Source organism: Xenopus laevis, chromosome 4L (genome assembly GCF_017654675.1).
Source record: "Xenopus laevis strain J_2021 chromosome 4L, Xenopus_laevis_v10.1, whole genome shotgun sequence".
In the NCBI taxonomy this organism is placed as follows: Eukaryota; Metazoa; Chordata; class Amphibia; order Anura; family Pipidae; genus Xenopus; species Xenopus laevis.
Window position 1 is genome coordinate 16,031,397 of NC_054377.1, and position 25,762 is coordinate 16,057,158.

The window sequence follows — 25,762 nt, forward strand, 5'->3', positions numbered from 1 at the left end:
CAGAATTCTGCTGGAGCAGCACTATTAACTGATTCATTTTGAAAAAACATTTTTTTCCCATCATCATCATCATTTACTTATATAGTGCTGTCCAGATACGCAGTGCTTTACTGCAGTTATAGCAAACAGGGAATAAATGGTGGATAACAAACAATGATTACAGAATACAATAGGGTTAGAAGGACCTAGAGATAAGAGTTTACAAACTAAAAGGTTAGGGTACAATTGAGACATTAGGATTGTATAAACACTGTCATTTTTGATACAGCAATGATTAATTAAGGTACATCAAATAAGCCTCTTTAAACAGATGGGTCTTTAAGGAGCGCTTGAAAATTTGGAAAGAAGGAGAAAGTCTGACAGCTTGTGGCAGAGAGTTCCAGAGAAAAGCAGAAGCCCGAGAGAAGTCTTGTAGACGAGAATTAGTGATTGCTCCCGCACACCTGTCTGTGCTGATAAATCCAAATCCACTTGGTGCTCAGTGATAGAGGTAACCGGCAACCTCAAATCAGATACTGAGAAAATGCACACTGGCACACAAGATGTGAATGCAGGTGAAAACCTTGTAAAATTTTATTAGCGGAAGTGCAATGTTTCGGGGCAAGCCCCTTTGTCAAGCATAATGGATCTGTGTACAATGGTACATTTATAGGTGCATCAATCAATTAATTAACAAGTGCATTCAATTAGTGAAATTGAACCTTCATTTAAAAAAAGGCCTTGGTAACTGTGAAAAAATAATACAATACAATAATAAAAAAACATAGCCAAAAACATAAACCATAAGTCTTTGATTCGTTTCCCAAATAGTAAAGTTCAAAGTCCAGAGGGAAAAGATATAAGTGCAATGCTTCAAATGTAGCAAACAATTCTAACAATGTTGCAGTACCTATAAAACAAACATGGACATAAAAAATGGTTACAATGTGTAACTATATAATCTTACCCTGTCTCTGAAGGCGAAAAAATAGAAGAATACCTGTCCCTGCATCAGGATTTAGTACAAAGGTTTCTTATCTGAAGGTTTCTTATCTGAAAAGATTAATTAAAGATAGTTAGTTAAACCAAGGTAAAGTGAATTCATAGATAACAAGCCATACTGAACTCTTCATTAAGACCTTTAGGATATTTAGTCTGGAGTAACCAGATCCAATAACACTCTCTGCAATAAAATTCTCTTTTTATCCTGTCCTTGTTGTGTTTTTATTTTCTCTCTAGAACTTGCCAGCGGAGTTGTGCTACTCTGTGGCCGTTTGTAAAAAAAATGTTTGGCAAGCCATGTTTCTTTTTTAAATTTACTTGAGGCTGTTGGTTCGACATTATCGATTTTATGAGGCTGATAGTTGCGGATAGTCGATTTATGTTCATTTAGATTTGTTTTTATGGGTCTTGAAGTTTGCCCTATATAGGCTAAGCCGCATGGGCATTTGATGCAATAAACAACATCAGAACTATCACATGTAAAAAAAATCCATTAATTTCATGTTTCGTGCCCTGTTGTGGATGTGTAACTGTGTTGCCTGATATTATTCCATTGCAATGACCACAGTTTCTGCAGGGAAAGGTGCCCTTATTATGCGTTGAACCACCCACCTGTAACTTTCGTTTATGAGGTTTAATAAGTTGTCCAATATTTTTACCCCGTCTGTAGGAGAAAAGAGGGGGAGCCTGGAACATATGACCATATTTTGCATCTGTTTTTAATATGTCCCAATGTCAAGATTGTGTTTCGGATTGCCTTAGAGTTATTATCGTATGAACTAATAAAGGGGATTCTTGATGTTGTGGTTGCAGATGAAGGTTTTTTTTTGGACAGTAGTTTATCCCTAGGGATTCTACGCACCTCCTCGTATTTTTCTTGTAAACTGTTTAAGTTATGTCCCTTCTCTTTAAGTTTTCCCATCATTTTAGTTGCTTCAAATTAATATAGGTCATCCGTAGATGCTATGCGTCTTGCCCGTAAAAATTGACTTTTTGGGAGACCTTTTACTAGGCCTGGTGGGTGAAAACTATTAATAGGTAACAAATTATTTCTGTCTGTGGGCTTAGTGAATACGCTTGTGACAAATGATGAGCCTGTAGATTGAATATTAACGTCCAAAAAGTGTATTTCAGTGGGACTAACCTCTAAAGTAAATTTAATCGAAGCATGCACTTCATTAAGATATTTAAGGAAATTATCCAAGGTTTTGCGGCTACCTGACCAAAGAAAAAAAGTATCATCCATGTAGCGCATATATTCATGGATATACTGTGTGTACTCGTTATTGCAGAATATAAAGGTTTTTTTCAAAAAAATCCATGAAGATATCGGCATAGGCAGGTGCCATGTTCGCACCCATGGCACAGCCTTGCAGTTGTAAATAAAAGTCCTGGTTGAATTGTAAATAATTTTTCCTCAATACATTATCCAACAGATCACAGATAAAATGTATTTTGTAGTTGGGCAACTTCCCCTGGGACAGGTATGTACGAATGCATTCTATTCCGTCGTCATGGGGTATAGACGTAAAAAGATCTTTTACGTCTAAAGAACATAGAAAGAAATCACTCGATGGTAATGTTACCTTCTCTAGCCTAGTCGGAAAATCGGTGGTATCAATTAGACATGTAGTCAAAGTGGGAAGAATATCTTGCAAGAACATATCAATGTAAATGGCTAGCGGTTGCCATATAGAGCCCACATTGGAAACGATAGGTCTGCAAGGAGGGTTTGTTTGACTTTTATGGATCTTAGGGAGGAAATACACATATGGAATATTCGGATGTGCATTAAATAGTAGTCGATATATATCATCAGTAATTATTCCTTCTAAGACCGCAGAATTGAGTAAAACATTGTAGACAAGAATGCCCATGACAGTATCCCTTTAAATACTTGGGATACTTTTCTATTGTGCCTTGAGAGATAAGACTTACGACTGACACTTCATAGACCGAGATAGCGAGATAGCGGGACTCTGACAGTGAATGTGACAAAAAACAGAACGCAAGTACTGTAATTGCAGTTTTTACCATAGGTGATTTCTTTCATCCAAGGGTGTGTTCGATGACAAAGCTGCCATGCTTGTTTTCATAGACATATCACAGGGTGCACATAAATATTTAAGTAGCTACTAAAAAATATTTAAATTCAAAATACTGTAAAACTTGGCTGATGACAGCACTTGAAAGATAGGAACAATATGTCTCAAACAGATCTAAGGGCAGAGACACACGCTCAGATTCGGGGAGATTAGTCGCCCATCGACAAATCTCCTGTTCTTCGGGGCGACTAATCTTCCCGAACTGCCTCTCACTGGCTACAATGTAAAGCAACGGCAGGTTGGCAATTTGTGCACTTCGTTTTCCGAAGTCGCCCCACAAGGAAACTTCGGGAGCGACTTAGGAAAACGAAGCACTCCAAGTGCCATCCTGACGACAATTTACATTCTAGCCGGCGGGAGGCAGTTCAGGGAGATTAGTCACCCCGAAGAAGAGGCGATTTATCGCCAGGCAGCTAATCTCCCAGAATCATAGCGTGTATCTGCTGTTTATATTGTGTTCCTTATTGACATTGGATCTGGGGATCTGCATCAGATAATTAATATTTGTAGCCACATAGCAAACATCCAAATAGTCATACGTTACATACTCCCTTCTTCTGAGAAACATGTAACTTTGTATTACTGTGCTCCCACAGCCCAACAATTGTTTGTCTTTGGTGATACCAAATTCTTCTCACTGCCTATCCCCAACAGCTTCAGCTGACACACAGTGATGCACAATGAATCAGGGACTGTTTTTTGAAGCTGACTCAAAAATCGTATTATTAGGGACATTAATGTTAAAGAAAAACAACAAAACTTAGGTCTCAAAAACTATAAGAAAAATAAAGTAAGATTGTAAAGATTGTTTGTGTATTTTTTTTTTGTCATGGGCCTTACAGTTACTACTGTACACTGGTGCCTCGTGTCATGACACAACATTTAAAGGATTGTTCACCTTTAAATTATCTTTTAGTGTAGATGATAAGAGTGATATTCTGAGACAATTTGCAATTGGTTTTAATTTTTTATTATTTGTGCGTTTGAGTTATTTAGCTTTTTATTCAGCTGCTCTCCAGTTTGCAGTTTCAGCAATTTGGTGGCTAGGGTCCAAATTACCCTAGCAACCATGCATTGATTTGAATAAGAGGTGTAGGAATAGGAGAGACTTGAATAGAAAGATGAGTAATAAAATGTAGCAATAGCTATAAATGTGTAGACTTACAGAGCATTTGTTTTTTAGATGAGGTCAGTGACTCCCACTTGAAAGCTGGAAACAGTCAGAAGAAAAAGGCAAATACTTTAAAAACTATAAAAAAGAAAAAAATTAATCCAATTAAAAAGTTTCTTAGAATTAGCCATTCTGTGATATACTAAAAGGTACCTCAAAGGTCAACCCTCTTTTAAAAAACAAAACAAATATAACAATCTTTTTCTTCACTAGTTGTTGGTGACAATCCACCGTAAGATTTTACGTACCTTGCCAGTAATAAACACTGGGAGCAAGTCAAGTACTTCCTTTTGTGCTTTTCATTGAAAGCTGTCATGGGTTCTTAATCTTCTAACATCTCATGCTCTCTTCCATGATGAAACTAAACAAATACAGATGTAACCAAGGCTTTCGCTGTCCTCAATTAATGGTGAAACATGTCTACTCATCTGAATCCATCTTCAGGAACAGAGACATTAAAAGAAATAAACGACAGCATAGATTGGATACAGAAGGTTGTTTTGAAATATTGAAAGGAAACTATTAGAAGGATCTTTAGGTTGGTGGCATAAAATAAATTCTAGCAGTAAAAGGGCTTTACTTGTAGAGCAGGAATATAACTTGTTGTCCAACATCTGTTACTGAACTGCCAATACAGAGGGATCCATTTCAATTGGAGGACTAGTCAAATTAGAAAAAGAGTTCTGATTCCTTTGATTTTCAGTCATGAGTAGCGTGACTATAGGATAGAAGAATACAAATCAGAGACAATTCTAATTTATTTTCTTTATATTTATTAAAAGAATGCATTGTTACTAATCTCTTGCTGCAGTGTTGTAAGTGCACAAGCTTAACTCAAGTGTCACTTGACATTCCGTTGAGTTCATGGCTGGACACTGATACGAGTCCTACGAGTGGTCGTTTATGCAGAAATTTATTTTTTGTTAGTACAGAGATGAGCATTAACAGCACATAGTAATAATTAATACATATTAAATATGTATATATAAACGTGCACTTCATCATGAGGAGGAGCCTCTACTAAACTGCTTATGGTCTAAACCTGGTCATACACAGTGTGATGTGCTTATTAAAGATCATTTAACCAATATGGCACCCATGCAGTTGGTCAACTTTTCTGGTTATCCTCACTGCACTGAATACTTACACAAAAAGAAACATAAACTTTTGGTTAAGTGAATGCTGATGTCAAATTGGAGAGGGTGTGTGTTTACAGGCTACACCAATTGACCCCTTGTAGTCTTGAGCAAGTCACTTAATTGATTTTGTGAGCATTTTTGAACATCGGTGCTAATTAACACAAGTGCCTTTGCAAACCATCAGCAGTTAGTTGTGTTAGTCTGCTACAAATTAAGGTGGTCATACACGGGTTGATAAAAGCAACCAGTGGGCCGAGACCTGCAACAGGCCTACCCGATATCTGGCCGAAAATTGGGCAGAAGTGTTATCACTTCCTGAGGACGGCTTGAGTTAGGAGCCGAAACATCGAAATAAATATGATTTGATTTTTTCACCTTAAAAGACCTGGAGTGCGGTTTCTTTGCTATTTGGATATATAGAGATAGATAGATAGAGATAGAGATAGATGGATATATAAATCTCTCTCTCTCTCTCTCTCTCTCTCTCTCTCTCTCTCTCTCTCTCTCTCTTATACAAGTCCCACTCTTTCATCCCCTCCACTGGGCCCTGCAGAACAGCAAAAACGGTAACGGGCAAGTCAACCCCAAAATAAAAATTTGCCTAAAAAAATACATAATTCTAAGCATCTTTCCAATATGCATTTATTTAAGAGTTTTTGTGCTTTTAAAATGATGTGTAAAATGCAATTGCTATTGAAAGCAGCATTTGCTTAACTCCTAGTTGTTACTTTTTAAACAATGTTGCAAAACTCTTGGTTCCCCAGCAATGACAGGTCTGAAACAAAACAAATATTTGTACAATTTTCGGGCCATGTAGAGTGTCCTGACAATTTTCGTACCATGGCAATCAGTAATTCAGTGGATCGGACAGGTTAAAAGATATATATTGGCTACCAATAAATATCTCTCCATGTATTTCCTATCTGATGATATCACATAACTTAAAAACTATACAACATTTGTAATGAATGTACATTGCAATGTTGCTTAGAATTAAGTTTTCTTTTATTAGGTAGTTTTTTTTTTTTGGGCTTGACTTGCCCTTTGAAGAATAGAAGCAGTAGAGCAGGCTATAGGTTTTTCAGAATTCAAGTAAATCATTTGTTTTCAACAGTAGTGGTGTCCATTGAAGCATGCGCTTTATGTACGGTTAAAAAATAAGCTGTTTATTATATAGAACTTTTTACCTTTAGTCTGGAGTAGGGAAAATGGCTAAAACCATGTTGTTAGTATGTCATTACTAGTTGACAGATTAAAGCTGGCCATAGAAGCAAAGATACTATCGTACGAAACGAAGATTCATACAATTTTTGCACCGTGTGGATTGTCCCAGCGGTTTTTCATGCTGTGGCGATTGCTGGGGCATCGTGTGATTTCTCTTAATCCCTAAATGTGACAACCTGAAAATGCTACAGCGGGTCAGCTTCAAATCTTGTTAATGCAGGCTTTTAAGAAAATGTTCTCCTAAACATTGTTTGGCCAGCCAGAACAACAGGAATAGTGGCAATAGGGAAAGGGGAATAGGAAAGTGGTAATTCTGAGAGGCAGTGCTCCAGGGGTAAAATAGTTATGACAGGAGTGTCAGACTGCATTCCTGAATGGCGAAGGTGGGGCAGTCACTTGACAGATTATCCCTTTTAAATTATTTTGAGTGTAAACGTTAAATACAGGGATAGTCCCAAAGGCTGTGCTGTCTCAGGGTCTAGCAGTGTAACACTGAGTATCTCAGAGACAACATCACATTCAGCCACTGGCTTTACTCCAAGCAGTGACCTCAGACTCTCTGCAATCAGATGTTATTGTAGGCAGCGCTTGACATTCCCAGCAAAACACTTCTAATTAGAGATTATGTGTCGATTCATAGTCATATGATTTTAATATAAGAATGCATAGGCAGCTGGGAAGGCAAGGCACTGCCACAATCGTTGATTAATAAGGTACAGTTTTGGGCAAAATGATCTAATATTTCCATGAACTTGAGACTAAGTGTAGAACTACACGTGCACTTCCATGCATTTCGACGCGATGAGAGGAAACGCAAGCGTCGCGTCGGATGTAAGTAATACAAATGTCGCACGTACAAGCTGATTGCATCTGGCACGACACAACTGTGGGATGAAGAGGCAACATGTAGCGTTCGCATCCAACAGTCGTGATGCGTCGGGTGCAATCCGCTTGTACGTGAGATTAGATTCGGCACATCCAATGCGATGCTTGCGTTTCCTCTCATCACGTCAGAACGCGTGGAAGTGCACCGTGTAGTTCTACCCTAAATAACCATGGTTTTTAGGTAGATTTATATTAACCCTTGTGATCAGTTATTCCAATACAAATGTCTGTATCTGTTATTAAAACAAAGGACCCCCCCCAAGAAATGATGCCTTATACCTTGCTTTGTCAAAACGTTGATCTTGTTGGTGGCACAATAAATATTCCTCGACTGCTAAAAAAATGGTGTATGTGCGGTTCCGGTTACTTCTTTTCGCTGTTGCTAAGGAACCTTGCCCGGTCTACGGAAGTCCAGCACCACCATAAGCAGGGAGAGTGAAGTACAGGTGTGCAGAGGTTACAATATATGAATTCTGAAGCAAACACACCAGTTGTACCAGTACAGCACTTCACTACATTATATTGTCATTCCTTTAAAACACTTTGTTTTTGTTACTGTTCCTTTAAAGGTGAGGTTCACCTTTAAGTTAACTTTCAGTATGTTATATAATGGCCAATTCAAAGCAACATTTCAATTGGTCTCCATTATTTATTTTTTTATAGTTCTTTCCAGCTTTCAAATAGGGGTCACTGACCCCATCTAAAAAAAAACAACATGTAAGGCTACAAATGTATTGTTATTGTTCTTTTTATTACTCTTGTTTTTATTCAGGCCCTCTCCTATTAATATTCCAGTCTATTATTCATATCAGTGCCTGGTCGCTAGAGTGATTTGGACCGTTGCAACCAGACTGCTAAAATTGCAAACTGCAGAGCTGCTGAATAAAAATTAACTGCAAAACCACAAATAATAAAAAATGAAAAACAATTGAAAATTGTCTCAGAATATCACTCTCTATATGATACTAAAAGTTAACTCAATGGCTAACCACCCCAAGTATTCATTTGGTTGCTATACCTAACCGAACTTGAGAAAAAGTGGCACCTTTTTTATTTCATTACCTGTTCAGTCGATTCTTTTGTTCACAAGCTTCAAACATACCTGTTCCTAGCCGTCTCAGCGTCTAACTACAGTAAACAGATCCACTCATGCCGTAAACCGTTTCTTCACGATTCACTTTCAAGCAATAACAATACATTTGTAGCCTTACAGAGCATTTGTTTTTTTAGATGGGGTCAGTGACCCTCATTTGAAAGCTTGAAAGAGTCAGAAGAAGAATGCAAATGATTAAAAAGAACTATAAAAAAAAATGAAGACCAATTGAAAAGTTACTTACAATAAGCCATTCTATATAACATACTAAAAGTTAACCGTGAACCACCACTTTAAGGCCTCCCAGTAATGAATGAGATTCAACATGCAAAAGTGAAAATTAGGGGTGCACTATGCACACAATACACCCAGTACTTGTGCCATATTCACTACAGCTGCCGATATATTAACTGCACGTTTCATGGAGCATTTGGTGCAAGCTGCAGAGTGTGGTGCATTCCTATGCAAGAGGGCCTGGTGCTTAAAGGGGTGGTTGACCTTACACTTCACCTTTAGAATGTTATAGAATGGCGTATTGTAAGTAACTTTTCAATTGGCCTTCATTTTTTTATAGTTTAATTATTTTCTTCTTCCGACTCTTTCAAGCTTGCAAATGGGCGTCACTGACCCCATCTAAAAAACAAATACTCTATAAGGCTACAAATGTATTAGTTGTACAGGCTGATACATTAGATAGCTTTAAGAAGGGGTTGGATGGCTTATTAGCAAGTGAGGGAATACAGGATTATGGGAGATAGCTCATAGTACAAGTTGATCCAGGGACTGGTCCCATTGCCATTTTGGAGTCCGGAAGGAATTTTTTTTTTTGAGGCAAATTGGAGAGGCTTCTGATGGGGTTTTTTTTGCCTTCCTCTGAATCAACTGGCAATCATTTAAAAAAAAAAAAAAAGTAAAAAGGTTGAACTTGATGGACGTGTGTCTTTTTTTCAACCTTACTTACTAAGTTACATATTATTATGTATTGTTATTGCTACGTTTTATTACTCATCAGGTCCTCGCCTATTCATATTTCAGTCTCTTATCCAAATCAATGCATGCTTCTAGGGTAATTTGGACCCTAGCAACCAGATTGCTGAAAATTTAAAACTGGAGAGCTGCTGAATAAAAACCACAAATAAAAAATGAAGACCAACTGCAAATTGTCTCAGGATATCAATCTCTACATCATTCTAAAAGTCAATTCAAAGATGAACAATCCCTTTAATTTTCCTGACCTAAAAGCATATTACAAGTCCCATTAGGCATATGCAAAATAAAATTACATTCAGAGCTGGTTTTAAACAAGGCAGGGCCTGGGGCCAGCAGCCCTCTCTACAGATGTCATTTATGTTTCCTTTCATGTTTGTGCTAAACATGTCAATTCATTTTTCAGTGATGCTTTAAGCAGTTTTACAGAAAATTTTGAGAAAAAAGACATTGCTGCAGTTACCTGGAAAGCCATCGAACAGGTTAAAGGAGCCATGGGGCCTTCCATTGATTTGAGGCGCCTGCTTGTCCCATCAGACACTGTCCCTGAACATTTAATAGTATTTATCCTAAGGCATAGAGGGTAAATATCTCCACGCCAGCCATTGAGAACAATAGTTCAGCTACATCTGGAGAGCCACCAACTGCAGATCCGCACCCTCAAGAACTGCGCCGGCACCTTTTTATTGGAAGTTGCATTTCCATAGAACAGTCATTGGGATTCTCTGGGATTCAGGCCTGCTTCCAGATTTTTTTTTTTTTTTTTTTAGATGTTATGACTTATTTATAAAGCTTCAGTGGTTTTCAATAGAGTTGCACAATACAAATACATTATTAATATTATAATTATCCTCATACAATGCCTATGCCGAGAAGTATTTTAGTGCAGCAGCAGATCCAGATGGTGCAGAGCCATCAATCGTAAAACCTTTATAATGGGCTGTTGGCAAAGACGTCACTACAGAGAAAGCAGACCATGCGGCTGCAGGGGGGCCCAGGAGGTATAGGGGCCCCATGAGGCCCTAATTAATGATCAATTTCAACATATATTGGCAAAACAACCACTGGGAATGTTTTGGGAACCAAAAATGTATTTGCTGTGGGGCCCAGTATCATCTAGTTCAGGGATCCCCAACCTTTTGAACCCATGAGCAACTATCAGAAGTAAAAGGAGTTGGAGAGCAACACAAGCATTACAAATTTTCTTGGGGTGCCAAATAAGTGCTGTGATTGGCCATTTAGTAGCCCCTATGAGAATTGGCAACCTACACTGAGGCTTTGTTTGGCAGTAGACCTGGTTTTTATACAACTAAAACTTGCCTCCAAGCCTGGAATTCAAAAATAAGCTCCTGCTTTGAGGCCACTGGGAGCAACATCCAAGTGGTTGGAGAGCAACATGTTGCTCACGAGCTACTGGTTGGGGATCACTGATTCTAGTTACACCACTGGCTGTTGGAGGAATGCTGAGTCTTGTAGTTCGACAATATAATGGTTTCCTATTTCTGGTACACTAGTCCCCTGCCCCACAATACAAACAATCGAAATCTTTTGCCCGAAGCACTGTGAAAATCGACCTTTATTTTACACATCACCTAGTAATTGGTTTAAGTAGGTACTCTCGGTTCTCAGTACAATGTAAATGCTCATTATACTTATTCAATAGTCGCTGCGAGCGAGAAACTCATCTGTAAGGTGAGTGCGTCTGCATTCTCACTCTTCCCGTAGTAGGAATCCCATTACACTGCATTCCAAGGTCACATTGTATGAAGTAACACTACAAAGGGCTGCCGTTCACACCACACACAAACACTGGAACACTGTGTGATTGTTATGACATTCATCAGTCATTATGAGATTTCAAACCTTGCGCAGACTGGACAAACATCTTATTACACTAATTTACACAAGAGAAGCCCAGTTTCATTGCTACGAGCCCGCACTAGAGCTTTAAAGGGGAAGTATGACCCCTTGTTTAGCAATGAATATGTTGTATCTATTGCCTAAAAGAACAGTAACATCAAAAAAATTAAATCGTTTTAAAGCAATTCACATATCACGTACTGTTGCTCTGCACTGGTAAAACTGCTGTGGTTGCTTTAGAAACACTACTATAGTTCATATAAACAAGCTGCTGTGTAGCAATGGTGGAAATTGAAAAAAGTCTATATGGCACAGGTTAAATAGTGGATAACAGATAACACCATTATGTTTTACAGAGCTTATCTGTTGTCTGCTTTGTAACCTGAACCTTTTCTCCTTTGAATGGCTGCCCCCATTGCTACACAGCAGCTTATTTATATAAACAATAGTAGTGCTTCTGAAGCAAACACACCAGTTTTACCAGTGTAGGGCAACACTGCATTATATTTCTATTACTTTAAAACACTTTAATTTTTTGATGTTACTGTTCCTTTAAATAATAATGGGTTTTACTTCTTTTAGGGATGCACCGAATCCAGGATTCGGCCTTTTTCAGCAGGATACGGCTGAATCCTTCTGCCCAGCCAAACTGAACCGTATCCTAATTTGCATATGCAAATTAGGGGCAGGAGGGAAATCACGTGACTTTTTGTCACAAAACAAGGAAATAAAACATTTTTCCCCTTCCCACCGCTAATTTGCATATGCAAATTAGGATTCGGTTCGGTACTCGCCCGAATCTTTTTTGCGAAGGATTCAGGGGTTTGTCCGAATCTAAAATAGTGGATTCGGTGCATCCCTAATTTCTTTAGCAAAATAGGATAAACAGAAAAGGTGGCTGGTATACGAAAATACATACCGTATCTTCCAACATTTAAAAATAGGACTTTTTAAAATAGGACTTTTCTGCCATGCCCGTGTAGGTTACTTTTGCCCTTAATGTGGTTAAGGGGTGAACATGTGTTACTACAGTGAGAGCTGGGAAGTTGTAGAGTTTATACATAGTTTAAGAAAGGGTCGGATGTCTTTTTCGCAAGAGAGAAAACGCGAGATTACTAAAATAAACTCATTGTTCAAAGTTAATCCAGGGACTGGTCTGACTGCCTCATGGAGGAAAAAATTCTGTTTCCAGAAGGGCAAATTGGAGGGGTATTTAGATGTGGTTTGTTTTGCCTTGCTTTTAATTGGTTATAAGTTAGGTGTCATTCACTTGCACAAAAGGTTGCACTTGATAAATGTTTTATCAGCTTCAACTGCTGCAAAACTGCAAGATACATGAACCGTGTTTCTTATGATTTTGATCTCACATATTAAAGGGTTGTTCACCTTACCAACCTGTTGGTCATTTTCTAAACAGTCTGACCACTAAGTAGTCAAGGAAATTGTCAGGAGAAAGAAAGAGGCTGCTCTGTGGTTCTTCTGGTGAGAAAAAAAATTAGAAATTAAAATCTTCCCTAAGCAGAACATCAGAGCAGCCTCTTTCTTTCTCCTGACAACTTTCTTGACTACTTGGTGGTCAAACTGGTTGGTAAATGACCAGCAGGTGGCGCTGTTGTAACAAAATTCATTCATGTTAACGGTACATGTATCCTTTCATATATACTTTGCAAATGTTCTTAGAATAGCACCCTCCTCAATTTTACATTCACTTGTTTTAAGGTTTACTTACTAACGGCAGCTGTTAGAATTGATACAATATTTACTAATACGCCAGAGATGCTGCTGAGAAATGTATCAACTAAATGTCGCAAAACTGTAACAATTCAGAGTCTGCTCCTGGATCCCCGAGTTGCCAGACTGAAACACCAGAGACAGGAACATTCAACTTTAAATGTAGATTTTGGAAAAACGGTACAAAAATAGAAAATGGAAACCAATTGAAAAAAGTCTTTATTTCTGGAGAACAATCTGAAAACAATTGAACTAAAAATGTGTTTGGAAGGTGAACAATCCCTTTAATTACCAGTGTTTCACTTGCCTTTTATGGCCTCCGCAATGCACAGAGCCTACGTTTTCTGTTTCTCCTGGTCTTTTATTCTCATTGTATCACACTTGTGGGGTGTAGCACATTGGGCCTTCCCATTAGTGTCATTTGGGGTGATCTGTAACATTGTTTCACTACGTTGTGAATGTGGAAAAGCTGTGGAGGCTATAGCACCACAAGTTGCTGTTTGTACTCTTGGCCATAGATTGGGGGTACATCGTCTATATTGGCATTGTCTAAAGGGTGTTTGTTTGGTTGTTTCCTCACAGACGTCTTCTTGCCCAGAACACAATATGGATCTGCGTCAGCATCTTACAGTTCCCGCTCACAGGTTCTTAACAGCGAACCAAGGATGTCTGTAAGTATCAAGTGATGGAGGAAAATAAGGGTGTGCATGAGGGGTTAGCAGTGGACCTAGTGATGCTGTCCCCTTACTTGTTCTGGTTCACGCTGGAGGTAAAAGTGGGAGAGTGGATCAACTGATAAGTGAAGGATACAATTACTGTACTTCCCCTGAAATATCAGGTTATGAGATCTTAGTCTTGCCTTATTTACAAAAGCATATTTTTTTTGCAGGCTGTTCGTACTTCAGGATATTCATCGGTGGGAGGAATGCGTCCAGGCTACTCATCTCGTTCTGCTGTGGATGTTGGGGGCAACCAGAGGATCAGTGTAGCTTCTCAGCCACGTGGTTATACCACTTCCCGCCCAACTTCCTACCATGAAAAGATGTACCCAGCCCGGGGAGATTATGATTCAATGTCTCTACGCTCCCTGCGAATTGGAGATGGAGAAGAACGCTACAATCAGGGATCAGCCTCTCAGTCATCCTTTTATGGCCGTCAGATGTCTACTTCCAGCGCTGGACCAATGCTCCAGAGATCTCTGTCAGGCAACATTGGGCAAGATGGTGGAGGCAGTTCTTGGGTGGAAAGGGCAGAGGTGGCACAAACTAGAACTATCCGTGCCCCTGCAATGCGCACCCTCCAACGCTTCCAGACTACCAACCGCAACCGAGTGGGTTCTGCTCCCTATGGCACTATCAATACAGGCTCCCAACAGCAAATGCAGCAAATGCAGCAAATTCAGCAGATGCAACAGTTGCAGCAATCATCAGGTGGCATTGGCTCCACCTATGTAACAAACATGATGGAACATAATTCTAGGGCACCTTCAGTACGGAGCCTTGCTGAGTCTGGTAACCAAGTGCAGGAAATTCGAGGCATCGATATGTTTGATGGCCACAAAAGCCTGATGAGCCAGCACTCTTTCACCAGTGGGTAAGTAGTAAGTGACTTACCTGAATTGGATCCATAAAAGGCAAAAACATAACCCTGTTCAGCAGTTGGGAATCTCCATATGGGGCTGTTTAGATGGAGTCCTGAGGGCCAATTGCATTCCTCCAAAGGATATTAAATGCCCCCAGTCTTTTAGTTACTGATCTCCAAATAAGGGCATGTTCGCCGGAAGCTGATTTCCAGTGCACATACTCGGTAATGGAAACTGGTGGTCTTGCTATTCAGCTCTGCATTTTGCGGCCAGGGTAAATTCTTTGCTCACACTCAGCACATTTTTATATCTCTGTGGGGTTTGTTCAAGTGATAATGACCTGCTGCTGTCATTGGGGTGCTGGAAACTGTAGTTCAGCTAAAAGTAAAACACTTTTCACAAGATAATATGGGGGAAATGTACTAAAGGGCGAAGTGGCTAATGCTAGCGAAAATTCTCCAGTGTGATGTCATTTTGGCACTTCGCTGATTTACTAACGGGTGCTGGCGTAAATTCGTTAGCGAAGTAGACATACTCTAGTGCTACTTCGCTCCCCAACGACAGGCAAAGTTGCGCTCTGGTGAAGGGACGTAACTACGCTAATTCACTAACTTGCGGATTTTACTGAACGTTACCTCTTGCGCCAGACTTGACTTCGTCACCTCAGACCAGGCAAAGTGCAATAGAATAGATAGGAGGATCTTCAAAAATAGTTGAACTTTTTTTTCTAAGTCCCAAAAAATGCTGGCGTCTTTTATATTTTTCAGGGCTGAAAAAAGATCGAATTTTTTTTTGGGGGTACCCTCCTTCCCCCCCCTACATTTCCTAACATATGGCACCTAAACTATACAGTGGGCACATGTGTAAGGCAATATAAGACCTCTATTTTATTTAATGAATGTTTCCCAGGCTTGTGTCGTGTAATGTAGTTTATGCTGCATATACGTCCATTGTACTTGAACTTGGCGCCGTATGCAAATTAGGCATCGCTAGCGTAACTTCGCTTTGCTTGACCAATTAACGCTATAGCGCAACTTCGCTATCTTTCGCCTCCCTGGGCGCAACTTCGAATTTTTGTGAATTTGAGCTGCCCTGGCGAAACAAAGTGTGGCGAAGTGCGGCGAAGCCATCGCTAGCACATTTTCGTCGCTTAGTGCATTTGCCCCTATGTCTTTGTATTCTGTTAAAATATTTTTCCACAATAAGCCCATCTGGTGCTGGAGCCAAGGCCGGAGCTCTATTGGCCCTACCCTAAATCTGGCACTGCATGTTCATATCTATGTGCTAGTGTTTTGCTATAAGCTCTGCCTCTGTTGCTGGGCCTTTCCATTATCCACTGACACTAATATAAGGGTTGTGTATCCAGATTAGGGATGCACCGAATCCACTTTTTTGGATTCGGCCGAACCCCCGAATCCTTCACGAAAGATTCGGCCGAATACCGAACCGAATCCGAGCCCTAATTTGCATATACAAATTAGGGGTGGGAAGGGGAAAACATTTTTTACTTCCTTGTTTTCTGACAAAAAGTCCCGCAATTTCCCTCCTGCCCCTAATTTGCATATGCAAATTAGGATTCGGTTCGACCAGGCAGAAGGATTCGGCCGAATCCGAATCCTGCTGAAAAAGGCCGAATCCTGGCCGAATCCCGAACCGAATCCTGGATTCGGTGCATCCCTAATCTAGATATCAAGTGAAAACACTAGTAAAGCCTTGTACTGCCCCCTAGCCCACCATCAAAATACAGCAGACAGAACCGGCTCTGTTTTACTGTTTTTATATCAACCTGTCTCCAGCCTGTAAGGATATGACTTATTAATGTATGCTTCTGCCTCATTCAGGTTTGATGATATGGACATGCCAATGGCAGTGAAGTATTTAATGGCTTCCGATGCAAACCTGCAGGTTCTGGGTGCTGCGTATATACAGCATCGATGCTACAGTGACGGCGAGGCCAAAAAGCAGGTGAGACCCACAGTGATTGCATGTTTCACACTCTTTTCATTAGAATCAGGTGTCACTTTATGTGCTTATCAGCAGGAAATAGCAGAGCTGGTTATAATAGTGGCTGGATGTGAAAAGGGAATGGGAGGTTCCTGCTGCCAAACAGAAGATGAGATTATGTTTCATGAATTATTATAGGCGCCATGTGTCTTATTCAGCCTCCAGTTAAACTCTAGAAGTTGAAGAATAGAGGAATGATTCACAGTCATGATAATCCTAGTGCACAGCTGCCAATCAGACCTATATATAGTGATACCCTGGGACATGTTCATAACAGAAGCACAGCCCCCAAATAGACCAGGGAGAGCAAAGACAATAAAACAATTCTTTTTCTTTTGCACCTCAAAGGCACGCAGCCTGCAGGCCATCCCCAAGCTGGTGAAGCTGTTGAACTGCGATAACCAAGAAGTCCAGCGCCATGCCACAGGCGCCATGCGTAACCTCATCTATGACAACCCTGAGAACAAGATGGCTCTGGTGGAGGAGAATGGCATTTATGAACTGATGACTGCATTGGAAGAGCCCGATGATGAACTCAGAAAGAATGTTACAGGTTCTCTCCCTCCTTCTCAACTTTCTCATCTAATTTACTCAGATAAAGAGCTATATATATTTAGCCTTTCATACTATGCTCCTCGCAGATGCTCAAGTTGACCATATGCAAAGTTTTGTATTTGTAAAAAATCACCGGTTTCAGTTTATTGCCAGAGGTGCCATCATGGAGGCAGTTTTAACTGATCCTGTCGGGTTGCTCTCAATATCAGGGCAAAATATTAGGGCTGCCAATGTCCCCACTTATTTGGTTGTTAACCCTTCCAGAAGTGGTGGGTCTTATTTCCTTTATGTGGGTTGCAGACTTTCCCCTATTTCTTGGGAATGCGCACCCCCATCTTAACCAGCCATATCTGCCTGTACACTTCTCACACTCGCTCTTTCTCCATTACAGGTATCTTGTGGAACCTGTCATCAAGTGATAACCTGAAAGCAAGGCTGGCAAGGGACACCTTAAACCAACTCACACAGAGGGTACTTTCTCCTCTCTCTGGAACTGCCGGCTCTGCCGTTATCCAGCAGAATGTTTCGGAAGCAGAAATATTTTACAACGCTACTGGTTACCTCAGGTATTCCATTTTTTATGGCTCCAAATATACTCTGCAAAGTGTGTTATGGTGTTTTAACTTTTAGTTAAGCAATGCATTCTGTATTGTGTCTGCTGAGGACTGTGGAGCTGCTGTTGGCTCCTTAACACTTCTACACCTCTATCTATGGACAATAGTAACTGGGTCCCTAATCAGACCAGCCATCAGGGGTGTACAGGGGTTCTACTGTGCTGAGCACAAATTCAGCTCCAAAGGAAAACAGAACTGGCACACACACAGAAGACCTGAACAACAGGGATAAGTCATTGTGCTTTGTCTCAAGGCAAACAGTGCACTATATTTCAGAAGCTTGCCCCCAATATCCCAGTTGCTCAGTTCTTCTTTGTACTAGTTCTATATTATTATGGATAGTGGGTGCTGATCTCAGAGGAAAGGATACAGAGGATAAATAAATGTGCAAGAAAGAAAGGAGGAAAAGGTGCTACAGTGCCAATGTCAATTAATCACCGAGTGTAACAAATGGTCCAGGTGCACCAGCCCCAGACCCACAGCTTCAAGGAGCGGAAATCCGAAACAAGGCATATTGTTTTTACTTTATTTTGGCCTTGTGGATTCCTTGGAGTGACGGATAGCCCCATTTGTTTGACTGTTGTGTTACCCATGGTTGCATTAACAATCCCGGTCATTACAACTTGGGGACTTTATTCGTGGGGTTCACTGATGACGAAGTATCGATTTTCCCTGCAGGAACTTGAGCTCAGCAAGCCCTGAGACGCGTCAGAAAATGCGCGAGTGCCCAGGTCTGCTGGATTCCCTGGTCTCCTACACAAACAATGCTTTGCAGTCTGGAAAGTCTGAAGACAAGGTGAGAGTGGTCTGAAGTGTGGGTTAGAATCTTTAAAAAAAAAAGAGGCACATTATGATATTTAGAAGGGCAGTAGTGGGAGAGATGCATTATTGTCTGATTTCTTCCCTTCCATCGCAGAGTGTGGAGAATGTAGTGTGCGTGCTGAGGAATCTGTCTTACCGTCTGTACGATGAGATGCCACCGTCCAGCTTGCAGAGGTTGGAGGGCGGTCAGAGAGGACGTACCACAGCGGGTGATATGGTGGGATGCTTCACTCCCCAGAGCCGCAAACTTAAAGAGGTAAGCGGTGGGACTTCAGAGCACTCTGTTCTACATTTTATTTTGATTCAGTGGCAGTAGAACAAATGTATAGAACAGAAGTTTTCCCCTACTGAGATGGTATGAAGGTCCCAGTGTCCTTTTCTGATAATACAAGTCCTGATGTCTTTTCCAGCAACAGCAGCAGCAGGGTGCAGACATAGCCACCTTCACAGAGATCTCAAGGGATCCCAAAGGAATGGAGTTACTATGGCACCCGCAGATAGTCAATCTTTACAACCGGCTGCTGCAGCACTGTGAACTGAACAAATACACCACAGAGGCAGCGGCAGGAGCCCTGCAGAACATCACCGCTGGAGACCGCAGGGTAAACCATTAAAAAAAAAAAAAAAATCCCAGCATTTTCAGATTTAGGGATATTAGATGAATTACATCAGGCTGGAACCTTGACAGAAAAGAAATGAATGGTCAGTCATAGGAGAGGATGGTGTATTTCATTACCATTGCGTGCCTGAGAGAAGGGTAAGGGTGGCCATACCCGGGCAGATTAAAGCTGCTGATATCGGTCCTGATATTTATCTGGCAGATTGAGGACCACATCGGATAGTTTATGAGGTCCTACAATTTGTCTGCGCCAATTCCTTTGTATAATCAGATCGTTCGGATTAACCTGATATCATCCTGCTGTCGGTGGGCATATCGGGGAAAGATCCACTCTTTTGGAAACCTCGCCAAACGAGTGGATCTTATCGTGTATGGTCACCTTTAGGCAGTATAAACGTGTGATGATGAACATATTCAGCTATTTATTACGTTAAGGTTACATAAGAAGTTGTCAGTTAAATATAGCAATATAAATTCTCTCATAAATCAATATAATATTTAAGTAATATTTTCCATGGAACAGAATGCTAACAATGCTTTTATGGATGTAGATCATAATGGGACAACATCACTAAAAGTAGACCTCACATTAGTAAAGTATGGGCCCTCCTGACCTACTGCCTTCAAGCCAGCAGCTTTTTTAAATGTTGTGCTGATATCTAAGCAGCTGTACATCAGAACTTATTATAATTACTATTATTAACATGTATTTTTAGAGTACCAACATTTTTCGCAGGACTGTAATTAAATAGGTTTATACAAAGAACATACAGAATTACATAAATAGCGACCAGTAACCGATACAAAAGGTGAAAAGGGCACTGCCCAAGAGAGCTTACAATCTAAAAGTGTTCATTAGCCTCACTCAGGTTCATGGTACACTGTGGTATTCTTTAAAGGGGGTTCTTTAGCCAGCTAAGAAGCCATGCAGCCTGTCATATGCTTAATTAGTAGGGTTTTAGTCCAAAAAGTGTGTGTGTGTAGTTTCAAGTCATTGCAAGTGGGAGTTTCCAGGGTTAAACAGCCAGGTTTGGGCGTCTCTGTGAGCCCTTATGGGAACATCGGCCGGCACACTGGCAATATTCTTTGACTTACAGTGTTTTAGAGGGAAAATAAATCTATTAATACAGTTATATTTGTGTCCTCACAGTGGGCATCCGTTCTGAGTCAGGTGGCACTGGACCAGGAGCGTATTTTGAACCCAGTTCTGGATCGATTGCGGACAGCAGATCACAACCAACTGCGCTCTCTCACCGGCTTGATCCGCAACTTGTCCAGACACGCCAAGAACAAGGATGAAATGTGTAAGTGCCCTATGCATTCTTCATGGTGACCATAGGGTCAATGCCTTAGTCTCTTAGACTTAGACTTCCCGGTCAACCATGCTGGTGTATAAAGGACACACCTACTCTGGACCTCCCTATGTTTTACATCTCCAATATTATTTACTAAGCCTCATTTTTATCTGCTGCATTTTCCTGTTTAGCATTCTCATGGGTTTCCTTTGCTGTGTTCTCTTAGCCACCAAGCTAGTGAGCCATCTTCTGGAGAAACTCCCAGCAGATTCAGGAGAGAAATGTCCGCCAGCAGAAGTGCTTGTGAATATCATTGCTATCCTCAACAACCTGACTGTGGCTGGGCCCCTCGCAGCCCGAGATATTGCCTACTTTAATGGGCTCAGCAAGTTGATGTATATCAAGAAGATGAAAGACAGGTACGACAAGGGATTAAATGTGTGTGAGCTGGGACTGGGTGGGTGGTGGCATATGGTCACATGATGCAATGGGATTGTCAAGGGATACAATATGGCTCCTTCCAGTATTAGTGCTTTGAGAAGTCAGAATGATCCTTAAAATGTCTTATCCCTACAGCCCTGACAGTGATAAAGCCTCTCGGGCAGCCTGCAGCCTCCTCACCAACATGTGGCAGTACAGCAAGTTGCATCGGGAATACAAGGCGGTAAGTGGGCTTGCCTTACATAGATAATCACTCTCTGATTTAAAGGGAACTAATTGTCTGCTGTATATTGCTACATGCACACGTAGAGCTGTATAAATCAAATATACATACATACATGAAACATTTGCGTTATTATTCTAGTTTTGTTTGCTTTTAAAGTTGATTCAGTGCAACTCCTCTCCCTGATGCAGGGGACTATGACTTTTGAGCACACATACTGCTTCCTCCTCCAATCACAAGTGTTTAGGCTTTATGTTGCAGTGTATTGGCATAGATACTATAAAAAGCACAGTGCACATATGACATCCACACACAGCATGGTTATCTGCACAGATGCATGCAGCAGACTACAACTGTTTTAAGCAGCCCTGCAACTGGACTGAGTTAATATCAGTAATGCAATCCATGTATGAACCCAAGTGAATGTTTCATGATCTTTGAAAAATTTGTGATGGGAGAACCCGTCCCATTTCATTTTTTCCAAAAATTTCATGCGACTGGACAACTTTTTAAACTAAACGTTAGAGTATATGGGCCTTTTTTTTTTTTTTTCCAGCAAACAAATACTACAAATACTGAAACCGCTCAAGGTAGTGTGTGTTCTATGATATAACATGAGCACCACCTACTGGAGAAAGAATGTTATTGTTGACACAAAGTAGTACAGGTATGGGATCCGTTATCTGGAAACCCATTATCCAGAAAGCTCAGAATTATGGAAAGGCCGTCTCCCATAGACTCTATTTTATATAAATCATCCAAATTTTTAAAAATAATTTCCATTTCTCTTTTATAATAAAACAGTAGCTTGTACTTGATCCCAACTAAGATATAATTAATCCTTATTGAAAGCAAAACCAGCCTATTGGGTTTATTTAATGTTTACACATGATTTTCTAGTAGACAGGGAGGTCCATTTATCAAAGGTCGAATTTCGAATTCATGTGAATTTTTTAAAATTCAAATATACTCACAATTCGACTGGGAGGTTATTTAAGAAAAGAGAAGAATATCTAATATTCCCGAAAATTCGATTCGTATTCGATTCGTACAAATGGATTTTTTTATCTGGAAAAAAAGACTCAATGTCAAAAAGGCTATTAACATCTCCAAATGGCTCAACGGACCTCTGCCATTGACTTGTTCATGAACTCCGCAGGTTTTAGGTGGCGAATATTCAAATTATGACTGGTCGAGGTGTGATTAATCTCACATTTGAATTTAGATTCGAATAGGGGGGTTAAAATTCGAATGTGTCAATTCTGACACTCGGAAAATTTGAATTCAAATTTACTATTCGACCCTTGATAAATCTGCCACTTAAAGTATGAAGATCCAAATTACAGAAAAAGCCGTTATCCGGAAAACCCCAGGCACTGAGCATTTTGAATAACAGGTCTCATACCTGTACAGTTTACTGGTGCAGAGTCGGACTGGCCTACAGGGAAACCAGGAAAACTCCCGATGGGCCCAGGTGTCAGTGGGTCTTCTTGCTTCTAACCATTTGGCCTATTTCATGGTCATTACTGCCTTCTGTATGGAAACAGAGAGGCTAAATAGGTATAGAAAGAGAGTGAGATGAGGAAGAGGAGAAATAGTTTGGATCGTGAGCCCATGACTAATGTTCTCTGGTGGGCCCCTGGCATCCCAGTCCGACACAGTACTGATGTTTGGGTGGGATTCTCCAGATAGCGCACACCCAAACTCACCTCTTCTTAATCTGAGGTTAAGAAGGGACTTGAAGAGTCCAAACCCTCCCTATTAGCTCCTGTTGGAGATGATGTCAAAATGGCTTTGGCTACATCAAGGTCGGAATGGACTGACTCTGGGAAAAAAACGGTTGGCCCCTGCTGGCCCAGACCGCCTCACCAGACCGAAAACTAAAATTAGCGGTGCAGCGCAAGGCTTTCACGCATGCGCACCTCCCGCTGGTGTTCGTGCTTGCACGCGGGGGGCCCCGTAGGTTTGTAACCCGATGGGCCCCCAATGTCCAGTCTGACCCTGGGCTGCATAGTACTTACTTTGTGCTGCTGCTGTGTTCTAGTGTAAACCTCTCCTCTGCGGCATATACATGTAATCAGCTTTTACCCTCTGTTACTGGGCGAACCCTCCATAGTTCTAGTTTAATGGTAATATATATGTAAGTCGTGTTGCCTTAATGGTACAAGTTTCCAGTGCGGTGTATGTGCTCATCTGGCGCCATTGTTTCTTTTACTCTTACAGAAAGGATATCGCAAGGACGACTTTCTCAATCCATGATGTGTTACCCTGCGGATGGATCAGTTATACCTCTCCTCTACTAAGAACACCAGGCCAACATTAACTAGGGGTCAATGATCTTCCGAAACGCCACCACACTTCCCATTGTTCCAAGTGGCCGAGCAGAGGGGGAGGTCTTTGTAGATAAATTGATAGTTTGTTTTTAAATTTTATATAGGTGAATGTGCATTTGTGGGCCGCGTGCATTCAGAGTGCACTAACACACACACTCATTTAACACTTTTCTATAAGTACAATTTGCCTTATTGGGATATGCAGATCTCTGCTCCTTCACTTCCTGTGCTGGTGGGGTGCGTAGCCAAAGCCTTCCTTTCCTGTTTCCTAAGGGCCACCGGCAACGTTTGCTTTAGATAAGGGTGGAAGATAGCCGATAACTGGGTTTTTACATTGATCCTCAAGGACCTTTTTTGTAACACTTTGACTGCAAATAACAAGCAAGCCCTTTCACTTTGTCTTGTATTGAAATGAAATATGATTGAATTTGGATACTTTTTATCTCAGGGGAGTATTTAAGTGGGTGCGCTTGCTTCTTGACCTCACGCACAAGTGCCTTCTTCCTTCTAGTGCAATTCTTGTAATATTGAGGGCAGCGGCTCCGTCAATAAAATATACAATTTGACAAAAAAAAAATGGGTTTGCATTTGTTTAAACAACGAGCTTACGGGATATGTTTCATGGGTTAACAGTTCAATTTCGGGAGGTTTCTTACAGCGCCATTCCCTGGCTTTCGTGGCGGAGGTAGAACCTTTCTTATGGATTCGGAGGTCTTGCTGGGACCTGTCCTATTTAATGACCCCTTAGGGGTGCGCACAGTTTCAGACAGAAATATCTTCAAAGCTACAGTATGTTCCTAAGTACAATACAAAGTGCGGATTCTTTCCAGGAGGGTTTCCATCCGAACAAAACAAAGACATAGGAAGCTGGTCTTGTAAATTGAATGTGAATGTAATTCACTCATATTTGGGGATAGCAAATTGTTTCTTCAGTTTTGAGTTCTGAATGCTTAGGGGCCCTTGTTTTTCCCAAATGTATGCTGTGATTGCTGACTTCTGTGAGCTCTTCTGTATTCTAATATGGGTATTTTTTTGTATGGGAATTAAAGTTCAACTAAAAGAGCAGTTAGAATAGGACAGAACTGTGGACTTATAGCCCCCACCCCCCCAAACAATTCCTGTTTAACTGTACAACACTCTGTCGTTTACTCAGGACCCAGGCTTTCTTTGTTCTATGTCTGGGGAATGTGGGCTGTGTGCTTTGTTATAATACGTTTTGGCTTTAAAGGGCATGTAAAGGCAAAAAAAAAAAATCCCTTTAATATCTCCAATATACTTTAATTAAAAAAATATGCACCGTTTTTATAAGAAACCTGACTGTATGCAGTGAAATTCTCCCTTTATTTACTGCTGTGGATAGGAATTGTCAGACGGTCCCTAACTGCTCTGCAGGGAAACAATCATACTTATGAACAGCAGGGGGAGCCCCCGCCTTACTTCCCAGCCATGCAGAACTCAACCAGCTTTGTTTGTTTCCCTGTTTTGATCATTTATGACGATCCCTAAGCAGCCCAGACCACACTGAGCATGTCCACAGTCTTGGTCTTGCAAAGATGTTTAACAAAGTTACAAGATGGTGACCCCTTGTGGCCAACTTTGAAAGCATAAATTATTTGTTTGATTAGGCTTGTGGTGCCGTAAATTCATGTTTATGTTTAGTATACAAAATACAGCATTTCTAGCCTTATTCTATTTTAGACTTTACTTTCCCTTTAACACTGTGTACTGATGAGGCACATGGGGTTCCCGCAAACCAATTGGGTTTTTAGGTAACATTTTATTGGAATTTTCATAAACAATTCTTAGGTAATACATAAGTGACATGTAGATTAAAAAGGAAAATGCAAGAATTTTGTACAGTATATAAAATAATTTTCCATAGTAGATGAATATGAGATTGAAATAGTAAACAAAAGAACAACTTAACATTATACCAAAGCTTACACCTGGCTTTCATTCTCAAAGCATATAGGGAAGATGCAGGTGTGAGATCCGTTATCCGTAAACCCATTATCCAGAAAGTTCTGAATTACAGGAAAGCCATCTCCCATAGACTCCACTTTAATTGAATAATTAAAAATGTTTTCCTTTTTCTGTG

General features: G+C 40.5%; 1 protein-coding gene and 2 long non-coding RNA genes across 4 annotated transcripts in view; 1 reads left to right on the forward strand and 2 right to left on the reverse strand.

The window, feature by feature from the left end:
* Positions 1-24,241, forward strand: part of pkp3.L (plakophilin 3 L homeolog) — a 61,927-nt gene extending 37,686 nt beyond the window's left edge. Inside the window, exons 3-14 of one of the 2 annotated variants that reach the window (XM_041589327.1) lie at positions 13,759-13,847; positions 14,066-14,769; positions 16,600-16,723; positions 17,111-17,315; positions 17,709-17,883; positions 18,610-18,727; positions 18,848-19,009; positions 19,164-19,355; positions 20,523-20,676; positions 20,894-21,086; positions 21,244-21,331; positions 23,555-24,220. In XM_041589327.1, coding sequence (XP_041445261.1) covers positions 13,759-13,847; positions 14,066-14,769; positions 16,600-16,723; positions 17,111-17,315; positions 17,709-17,883; positions 18,610-18,727; positions 18,848-19,009; positions 19,164-19,355; positions 20,523-20,676; positions 20,894-21,086; positions 21,244-21,331; positions 23,555-23,590 — 2,240 coding nt within the window. In that variant the 3' untranslated portion in view covers positions 23,591-24,220. 2 annotated transcript variants of the gene reach the window in all.
* On the reverse strand, positions 562-4,589 carry LOC121402937. Its single transcript, XR_005966877.1, has 3 exons — positions 4,506-4,589; positions 980-1,032; positions 562-889 (listed from the first exon to the last, which is right to left on the reverse strand). It is a non-coding gene; the product is annotated as an uncharacterized LOC121402937 (long non-coding RNA).
* LOC121402938 lies at positions 4,615-10,171 on the reverse strand. The gene is made up of 3 exons (XR_005966878.1): positions 10,049-10,171; positions 4,838-4,975; positions 4,615-4,695 (listed from the first exon to the last, which is right to left on the reverse strand). It is a non-coding gene; the product is annotated as an uncharacterized LOC121402938 (long non-coding RNA).
* Positions 24,242-25,762: the final 1,521 nt, after the last annotated feature.